We start from the raw sequence: 10,413 nt of genomic DNA on the forward strand, positions 1-10,413 counted from the left end.
AAGTTCGCTAAGAAATGCTTCGCATTTTCCTTGACCTTACCTACAATGCCTTACTCGAGCACCAGCAACAGCAAAGCGCGACGCTTCACAGAGGACATGGACACTAGCATCAAAGCACTGCGCAACTACGAGCTGGTGCGCAGGGTGTTCATACTCCGCCCTTCCCTCCAGCGCCTGCATCGAGAGTGTTCAGTGTAGCAGCTGACCTCTTAACAAGGAAACGTGGAAGAATCAACAACGAAAACTTTGAAAAACAACTCCTGTTGAATGTAAATTAACAACATGTAGCACTATACTGCAGATGTCACTGTAAGCCTCCCAGCCTTCACGCTAGCCTTCAGCCTTCTTCTCCATACCATGCAAGCCACAGTAGTTTTAGTTTGAGGAAACATGTGTTGTGTTACGGGCCTTACGGCAATAAATTTTGAGGGAAAAAGCTCAAAAGTAATCAATTACATTTCTCTAATTGCCCAGTTGCTTTCCTTGGGCTGTGATTGACCACTGTAATCAATTACATTTTAAAGGAAGTAATTATAATCGTAATCAGTTACTCATTTTCTGTAACGTGTACAAGTCTGGTTGAGGAGCATGAGATGTGTAAAGGAGCTTGTCTGAATTTTCTGAAGTCCAGTGCTTTGTCTCCACTCAGGCAGGACTGCGATGGCGGAAAGTATAATAATTGTAGTGGTTTTACGTCCCAAAACCAGGATATGATTATGAGAGACGCTGTGATGGTGGATAGTGTCACCTGCTCCATCAGGAGTGGGCAAGTATGTCAGAGCATATTTTTTCAAAAGGCTTCCGTAGGAGAGGATACATCATTTTATTAACATCTCGGCAAGTACTTTAAGTATAATTACACAGCGATTCTTCGAGCATGACAAATAAATATGAAATATTTGATTTTATAAGTATGAATCTCAGCACTGCGGCTTCATATTGCAAGCTGCAGGAAAAAACAAACAGGAGGGACATACAAGTACACTCATTCTGCTTTCCGGCATGAAAGATACTTACAGATAAGGCATGTATAGCCAACAAACAAATCTTAGATGCGTGCTTCCATTTGCTCCGAGGCATTATAGAATAGAGACATCGCCTGATCAGTTCTGACGAAAAATATCCAGATCGTTATTTAACAAATGTCACTTAACTAAATGTGTTCTTTTACACTCAAGCAGGTGCACACACATGCACACAACACTAAAAAACTAATCAAAGGGCTTTCATGCAACAGACACAATAAACTTTGTACATGAGATGCTCACTGCTAGGCACAGTAGCTTCAACTCCCCTGGCTACAATGAGATTTACAGTTCGCTCTGGCCACAACACCTTGCAGTGAGCTCAATAATTAACATTTTCTCACCATTTCACGCAATCTCACACAGAATGAATAGGTTCTACCTTTCAACTCTCAAACAGGATGTACAATAATCTTTATGCGGGCCAACAATAAATTAGACGGAAACAAACATTCACCCACGTTGCAGCTATACACCGCAGGAACTCTACAGGGTGTAGGGGAATGTCACCAAAAGTTCACGCACTCACAACACTAGAGGCAGATGGATGCTGTAAGAAATGGGATAGTGCAGCTCACACACAATGTCTTTACACACCATAAGCGATGGTTGAATCCTGTCGATTTGCACAGCGTCCTGGCTTGTCGTGCTGCACGTTTTAGCCTTTTTACGAAGATCTTATTCTATAAAATTCACGAGGAGATGATCGCGGGGAGTTTCAAGTTGAGTCCTGTTAAGAACAAGCTTCTTACCGGGTGAGTTGCTGAACACACTTTACCCCTGCTTGGTTCTCTGACCGAACCAGCACGAATCTACATGGCAACGTCGTAGAACAGCGTCCCAGGACACGACACACAGCTTGACAAAAGGTCCCGTAGATGAAAAACCACGATGCGAGGATGAACTTGCCCTTCCGCGTTTCTCGCAACAGAGTCCACAAAGCACAACCGGCGCAGCGCGAAAAATGTCCTTTCCGAAGTCCGGTCACACTAGGTTCACAGTGTAACGTCCAGGGTCTGCTGCATTTTTGCCACGAAACCAACCTACATACACACGCACCGTAATGATCACACACATAGCTGACTACACTTGGACTGATGCTCACTCAAATCGACTGAAATGACTCTACGCGGCACAGTTTGGCTTTCCGAGAGCTTTTTTTTTGAGCACGAGACGGGAAAAAAAATGTGATGAAGTCCGAACACAGACGGTGTGAGAGGCTTTTTTTGAGTGTTTCTGCACTACTGGTCCTCTCGCAAGGCATTGATCTTGGCACATATCTTGAGTGCTGGGCCGAGCTTGATGTTCATGGCTGTCATCAAGTGATCCTCCTTGAGCAGAAGCAACGCCTGACCATCGATCTCCTGGGAGCGGAATTCCTCAGCATAGTCCGTGCAGCCTGGAAGCTCCTGAATGTAGTCTGCCACCTCTTGTACCTGAGAGTAATGATAATAAGACACTTGCATTAGTTTTAAACAAAAGTGGGATACAAGAAACGGACATATTCGCACATTGGAAGAACCTCTGCAACACAGCTGCTAGGACTGCCCAGCACTCAGAGGTTCGACGGCACCATAAGCTCATGAGACCGTCGAGGCATTGTAAGATTGAAATGGCCTACCTCCTGATATTGCGCACCGCTCCAGTAATGACAAGTTCAGGGCATTTATACAACATTTAGCACTATTATAATAGCCCAACCCTCATATAAAAACCCTTTTCTGGGGCCTCTCAGGTACTGAATGAAAAATAGGCATGTCAGCAGTTTTCTTCATTGTCTCTGTCCCTATCGTTCATCGTATGCGCACAAGCCCATTTGCCTTTTGCCCCAATAAGAATGTGGTTGCAGCACGCAGGATTCAAACCTGTTAACTTGTACTCAGCAGCTTTTGCGCTGCCATTTCAATTACAGTAGACTGTCGTTACGGAACCCGATAGGGACCAGGAAGAAATGTTCCGTTTAATAGGACTTCCATTTACTGAAAAATGAACAGGAGTGCTGAATTCAAGCACAAAACCAATCGTATTAAAGACAGTTGTTCCACTTAAGCAGCAATTCTGTTTACCGAGAGTCTACTACAGTTCCAACCCCCATTGCCCAACTTCATCAGCTTTCTCATCCACAAAGCACTGCCACTGCCACACAAGCTCACCGTCCAACTCCTTGGGTTCTTGATCGGCAGGGCTGGTGTTGGCTCGGGCACATCCACTTCCATCTCCACGGGTGGGGCCGGTGCAGGAGACTCAACCGAGCTCTCGGGCCTCAGCAATTGCTGCTCGGGCACCGAGGCATTGGCAGCTGTCTCCATGGGTGTGCTGGCATCTTCTTTGGCTGGCTCGACGGTATCCATGTTGATGTCTTTGTTCTGAGCCTGCTGCTGTTGCTGCGGCGGCTGCTGCTGCTGCTGCTGCTGCTGCTGCTGTGGCTGTTGTGGCTGTGGCTGCGACTGCTGCTGCGGCTGTGGTTGTGACTGTGGCTGGGGCGCATCTTCTTTCGGCTGCTGCAACTGTTGCTGCTGCTGCGGTGGCTGAGAGGCAGAAAATAAGAAAAAAAATGACTGTGAACTTAGCGAGGGTTTGATTTCTGGCCTTGTTCGCACAACATATTTAATACAGTGTTCAGTGAAGAAACTTTTCACGGGTGGACACAAGAAGGAACACACATGAGGACTACTCTAAACAGGGTAAATGTTTCGGCAAAATTTTAAACTGCGTAAAGACAGTACGAAAAAAGCAGTAATTGTAGCCAGAAATTTTTTTCGGGGGGTGGGGGGTGTTAAACCCCCTCCCCCACCCCCCTTGCTATGCCCTGGAAAACAGGCACACAGACACACACACATGAAGCACGGGGGAAGCGTATGTGCATCTATGTTCCTGTTTTCATCCTGCCTTCTTTCTTTGTGCAGTTTAAAATTTTGCTGAATCTTTGAACCGACAAGCCCAACAACATGCCTTGCTTAAATGTTTCATGCTCAACACTCTAGGGAAACCAGTCAAATTTAGGCAACAGCACAGGTTCTGTGCAGAGGAGAGACAAGAGTGGTTGAGACAATCCCCCATGAATGAACTTTTGCAAAGTGCAATTCTGTGAAGTGGGACACAGAACGAGTGACACCATATGAAAGCAGTCTCCATGAGGGAATGAGGGAATCAGGAAGACCAGTATTACTCACCCATTTTTCGGAAGAGTACTCGTTGAAGTGATTTCCTTGGGGTTTTCGCCAGTTCTTCCTTCCCATTTTCTTCTTCTTAGTTACCTTGCCTGCATGAGAAAATATGCCATTTAAGAGGGGGCATGCAACTTTAAAACTTCTTTATTTCTTTATCGATTTTTTATCAAACTTGCTGAGTTTATGCATATTCGTGTGCTTATCTCAAATTTGCAATTATTTTGCTAGTATAATATATGGTTTTCAAAATATAAGATATTTCAAGTGCCACTTGGGAAGCAAGGTTATTCCTAAACTGAGAGAGTTACAAAGTAAATCAGCATGTCACAATAACATGAAATCAGAACTGTATGCAGTCACAACAAAAATACTAGATGTTCTAAACCCATTTGAACAAACGTTATGTCAAACATTGGTGAGCGTAATCCCATCTTGACATTCACTAACTCGCGTATGGTCAACATATTAGAACTATTGTTCAAACTGATTCTGCAGAATCCCGCACTGATGCAGGGAGGTTCCCTAAAGGAAAACAGCCGTCATCTACATGTTAGCAGCACGAAGCTACAAGGATATGGATTTTTCAAAAAGAAGGCATCCCAGACCAGGTACAAATTTTGCATCAACCAGGATGCCTTCTTTCTGAGAAATACCAACGGATCTCCTCATAGCTTCATGCTACAAGAGGGTGGGGATCACAACTTCTTCCCTTTCATGACCCAACCAAAGAAGAAAGTGTTAGTGCCATCTGGCAGTGTGCCTTTTCAAGTCATGCAAAAGCAGTGCGCAGCTACAGGGGATGGTGGCCTCACCTGGGAGCTCGTCCTCGTTCTCAGGCTCCGAGGTGAATGCAAATATGCCAAGCCGCTCAGAGCATGCCAAGTTATAGCGCTTGACGCACGACGAGGAGCAAAAGCGCTTGGACTTTTTGAACTTTGACTTTGTGCCTAGCTTGCCGCACATCTCGCACTTGGCCAATTCCACCCGGTCCGACCCGGTGGCCGTGACCTTCGATGGAAGAGGCTCGGCCTCCGAAGGCGGAACTGCAGGGTCCGCAGGAGAGGGAGGACAAAGAGAGAGGGGAGGAGGAGGAGAGAGAAAGAGCGTGCACCCATTTGCATGTGAGCAAGCAAGCAAGGCAGGTGACAGGAAAGTAAGAAGAAGCAGTGAGGTGCCAAAGGCTACAGTAAGTATAGGCAGCTTGTGAAGCATGGGAGAAGCGAGAACCAAAGGCCCTGTATTGTGGGATGACCACTTTGGGCATAGAGTTAATATACCAGACTCTAGACGAAAAGCTGGACCAATAAAGCGGTAACCACACAAGCACCGACATGTTTGTACATTGTCATTGTTGCCATTACAAAAACTTAGAGAAACGCTAAAATCAGCGTTTTAAAATGCTCAAATTCTTGCAAAATTAATCATAAGTATTTCCACGCATTACAAACCGACGGAAATTGCTTGATCTTTATTTCTAACCCCTTTAGGAAAGACCTGACAGCTATTTATGCAATTTACTGTGCTCAAAAAGGAGCGTTTGCAGGTGGGTTTACTAGATGGCGCCACCATATCAACAACATTCGAAAGTACGGCCGATTGCGCCAGCTTGTGCGTCGGGTGAATTGTAGTGTCTCGTTGTCTGCGTTTTTTGTTTCCATGTGCCAAAAACTCGACTTTATGTGACATTCTTTAACTTCGGTAAAACAGGGAGTCATAAAACAAAAAAGAAATGTCAGGGGCGAGCACGCAGTAGCGAATGTGACGTCAGGGCCGTACCCAGGAATTTTTTTCGGGGGTTGTTTGTGTGTAGAACGGCTCACTTTGACAACTGGTGCTCGCCGTGAAGCCGTGCAAGTATTTTAGTGTCACCCGAAAAGTTAAGTGTGAAAAAATTTTGGGGGTGTCAGAACCCCCCTTAGTTACGGCCCTGTGAGACATCACCCGAAAGCTTTGTATTGTTCCATCAAGGCGGCACCCAAGTGGTTAGAGGTTTCAATGCAGGGGCCCTATGGGGAGCTTTTGCTTTGTCAGTATATTAATTCTATGACTTTTGGGGATGCATACTACGACTGCTCTCAGAGAGTAGTGATTCGTTAAAAGCAACAAACTTTAACTTGAGTGAAGGTCTGAAGACTGGAGCACTTGTCCCATCAGTTTAACTTGACGCATCACATGGCTGTAATCAACAAAGGCCGAATAAAACACCTCTTCCTCGAACCAGTTCTTCGACATCAGGACTCTGCTTTGTCAGAAAGTTGGCTTCAGACTAACACTTTCCCTGATAGGTCATTTCAAGGTCTCAAGTGCTTCTGCAAACCCTTTGTCTCTTAGGGAGTTAGTACTTTTTACGTGCTGCTATTATCCATTCGGGCTGAAATAGCCATTTAGAGACTTCGTGGAACAGGAAATAATTGCGTGTCACCGAAAGTGGTCGTTTCAAAAACAGAGCCTCGCTTCCACCACCAAAAAATAACAGGCAGTGTGTGTAGTTGTGGCTGTGCTATGTTATTAAGCTGGAAAAGGGAGCTGCTAGGGAAATGTGGAACAGATAGTTAGGGGGCTCCCAACCTTCCTTTGGAGTAGAGAAGTCAATACTTGCACAGCCTCTTCGTGGAACACATGCGAGAACGTGCTGCTACACTACAGTGCAATAAGTAAGCTTCGCGATGCACTGCCTTAGTAGCAATAAATGCAAAAAGCATAGCTCAATTTGTAAGTTTTATAGAGGTAAGAAAAGAACCATCAGCAAGGGTTACGCAGAATTAACGAAGTGAGAAATTCTTTCAGAGCCCTAACGAGACGAAGGTTCCGGGGAAGATGAGATGCCTGAAGTTATTTGATTTCTCTGAGCCACGAATGTCACCGAAGCTAATGTTTCAACTGGGAGACTTGTTGCCCCTGACAAGGATCACTCTACAAGTCAAAACGTCGGTTACAGTAAAATCCCCGTTCAGTGACATCTCCTCGTTTCTAAGTGATTAGAGTTGTCCGCTCAATTCATGCTGAAAGCAAATGAACCTATGGCTCGTACTAATGGGTGAGAAAAGTGCCGATTTACATTACCTGAACAGTTACAAAATTCAAAGAGGCATACCTTGAGCAATGTGTTGGATTTCATCACTCCCTGCCTTTCCATTTGTCTCCACAGAAGGCTTGGGCGATTCGGTTTCGGCAACAAGTGACGAGCGGCTGACCTGTGAGTAGGAAATGGCCCATGTGAACATGTAAGAACTTCGCTAATTGTACGAGCCATTTCACAAGAACAAAAAGATTAGTTATAAGCAGTAAACTAATTCTTCGAAAGCGCAAGGACCAGAGGCGTAGCGAAGGGGGGGTTCAAACCCCCCCAAAATTTTTCAATTTTGCTTGCGTATATATACACGCACACAAACGCACGCACAAACATACATAAAGTATTATTGAACCCCCCCCCCGAAAAAAATTTCTGGCTACGCCCCTGGCGAGGACTGCTATGCAATGTAGTAGCCGTACGAAATGTATTTTCCGGAGCATTTCCAGAAAGGTACCATTCAGCATCGTAAAGCAGTCATTAGTGCCATGATGACAATTTCAGATACGATAGCAGTGTTGTTATGTTGTGTCAATTCAACAACCTCACATTAGGCTACACAGCACCGAAAATGATCCTCATGCTCCCCATAGTTAAAGCGTAATAATCTGTCTCATTAGCTAGCCAGCCAAAGTTGGAACAAATTTTACTACATGGTCTTGAAAGCATCACTGATCAGATGAGGCAATGCAAAATAGCGTATTAGCATATTTCATGCTTCTGACAAATTACAACACATCAATACTAAATGAGATATCCTGCGAAAATTCGTCAAGGCACATCGCATCTCTCACCCTCTGTCGCTGAATATGCTGTGCAAGCAAAGAATATAAAACGTGAAGTGATACAGCAGCCAAACAAAATTCCACAGCAGCACGGCTACTGACACAGGTCTCGCAATCATTACACGTAACTGCATCCAAGATAAGAAGTAAATTGTGTAGGCCCTGGTGTAGTTCTAAACGACGCGCTAAATCGTACGCTAATGTTGTTCTTGTGTAGCTCTTGGAGTATTTCTAAATCCTGTCCTTATTGCAGCCCCACTGCTGTGAAACCTGAGAAAATGCGTAGCACGGGCAACCCAGCGATTCCCTTTGCAATCGCGCGTTTGCTGAGGCGGTTGCACCCTTTCTTGTGCGCGGGTATCAGCCGGATGTTGCAGGAGCGTTTTTCGCGATTTTAGATAAACTGTTGTGATTAATTCTTGGGAATTTCTGCAGTTTATATTATTCTAGACCTTGTTAGTTTATTTTGCACTGGAGTTGAGCATTGTAAGCCTTGTTTTAGGCCTGTATTGACCACTGCGTGACTATGTGACATGAGACAGTGGATGGACGACAAGCCGGGCCCCTAACGTGCTGGCACCTATAAAAAAAAAAGGCCATGTGTGAGTTCTCACCGGAAATGGCTCAGGTCCCTCTTGAATGATGTACCCTTCAATGACGTGCGTTAAGACGTTGGGCTTGACGACTGGTTTTTGGGAGATTTGGCGAACGGGCTCCGATGCCGTCAACATGGTCATCTGAGGTGTCACCGCACCGCCATTGGTCATGGCTTCGGGCTTCTGACCCGATTCGCCGCCTTGCTTGTCGTACGGCATCGCAGCCTCTGGGGGAGCGGAAACCTGCGAAGCAATGGACGGTGTCACTGGCACTCATAGTTCATACGTGGCAATTACTGTATTTACTCAGTTTTAATGTACCTTCAGTTGTAAAAGCACCTCAATTATTGCACCTCAAGGAATGATAAATGCTATGTCGTATCAAGAAATGCTCACTCTCGAGCTTTTCACAGTAATGCTGACAGTAATGGCTGTATGTTCTCATGAGGACAAAGAATTTGTTATCTCGAATCCACATTTATAAGGCCATGGTGGCCTTATAAACTTACGGAGCTCGTCACCAGCTCGTTGACTTGCAAATTGACTACTGAAATTTCCAACGGCAACGAAAATAGCTTCTCATTATCGTTGTAGCTTTAGTTTCATTTTGTAACTTCATTTACATTTTCCAGGGAAAAAGATGTGTATACAAGATCAGAATAGGGTAAACAAGGTACCATCAAGAGCCTATTTCAAGCTTGCTCCTGGACAAAGGCTTGTCCGAGAAATGCCGAAGATTACTACCTGTCTGCGTCAATCCAGAACATTTAATTCTCACAAATTTCCCGATGTCATCACTCCATCCAATCTTCTATTTCCGACAGACAAGTGGTTCTTTCTCCTCCATTACGTGACCTGCCCACTCCTCCCATTCTCGCCTAAAGTATCAGCTACATCCACTTGATCCTTAATCTGCACTGCCATCTTTCGTGCCCATTAGCATTATGCATATCCTGTCGGATTCCACTGCTTGCTTTGCAGCTCTCTTCAGCCGTGTGCATCACTCAGGCCGGTTTATCAATATAAGTAAAAGCTCGTTAATTCGGATTTCACGGGACCGGAAAAAATGTCCGAATTAACCGAATGCCGAATTAACGAATGAACAGGAAAAATAACATTAAAATCAAGTTGGAGAAGCGTACCTTTATTTGCTGAAGTATTTTGTAATGGTCGTCTGCGTTTTCGCGCAGATTCCGGCTTACATTACAATTTTTCTTAACTTTTCCAAATAGCCAACAGCACGCAAACTGTCGGAAGTGCTCAGGCAAACTCCCTCTAATATCAAAAGCGCCTCCGAGACTTCCAGTGAGGTGCGATGAGGTCGCGACATCATTAACAATTTCTTGATCGGGCAGGAGACCAGTCGTGGCGACACAATCATCAATCGCGATGTAGTCCTGAAGGGTCATATCTGTGGGAAGGACAGCATCGAAGGTCAGGCAGTCACCGTCGGTGGACTCGGCTGACACCTTGTCGATGCCACCGTCGGCTACTGCCGCATGCTCGGGCCTCACATGTAAACACGGTCACAACGGGAAAAAACAAGAACTCCGCAAGAAGAGACGGTGCCGACACAACACAAGGGAAAATGGCGTCAAAGGCGCAGTGGAGCGAAGAAAGAAGACGCCGACGTTCGGTGACGTTGCGATCGCCCCCACTAGTTGATGACGATGGCGATGTCACTCAAGTTTCGGTTTCGCCCCAGTGGTGCCAGCGCTGCTTTACCACACATTTGTGTAGCGGCAGCCGTCAACATTTGTCCGAATT

At 45.4% G+C, this 10,413-nt stretch overlaps 1 protein-coding gene across 2 annotated transcripts; it reads right to left on the reverse strand.

Annotated features, from left to right (window-relative positions):
• Window positions 1–804: 804 nt before the first annotated feature.
• Window positions 805–8,893, reverse strand: LOC119376276 (polyhomeotic-like protein 2). Of its 2 annotated transcripts, XM_037646177.2 has the most exons (6): window positions 8,665–8,893; window positions 7,290–7,389; window positions 5,008–5,238; window positions 4,199–4,287; window positions 3,179–3,553; window positions 805–2,461 (listed from the first exon to the last, which is right to left on the reverse strand). In XM_037646177.2, the coding sequence occupies exons 1-6, from the start codon at window positions 8,863–8,865 to the stop codon at window positions 2,267–2,269; spliced, it is 1,191 nt and encodes a 396-aa protein (XP_037502105.2). In that variant the 5' UTR covers window positions 8,866–8,893; the 3' UTR covers window positions 805–2,266. The 2 variants fall into 2 exon arrangements, with proteins under 2 accessions (XP_037502105.2, XP_037502107.2); XM_037646179.2 differs by lacking the exon at window positions 5,008–5,238.
• Between the last annotated feature and the right edge of the window lie 1,520 nt (window positions 8,894–10,413).

Source organism: Rhipicephalus sanguineus, unplaced genomic scaffold (assembly GCF_013339695.2).
Source record: "Rhipicephalus sanguineus isolate Rsan-2018 unplaced genomic scaffold, BIME_Rsan_1.4 Seq114, whole genome shotgun sequence".
NCBI lineage: Eukaryota > Metazoa > Arthropoda > Arachnida > Ixodida > Ixodidae > Rhipicephalus > Rhipicephalus sanguineus.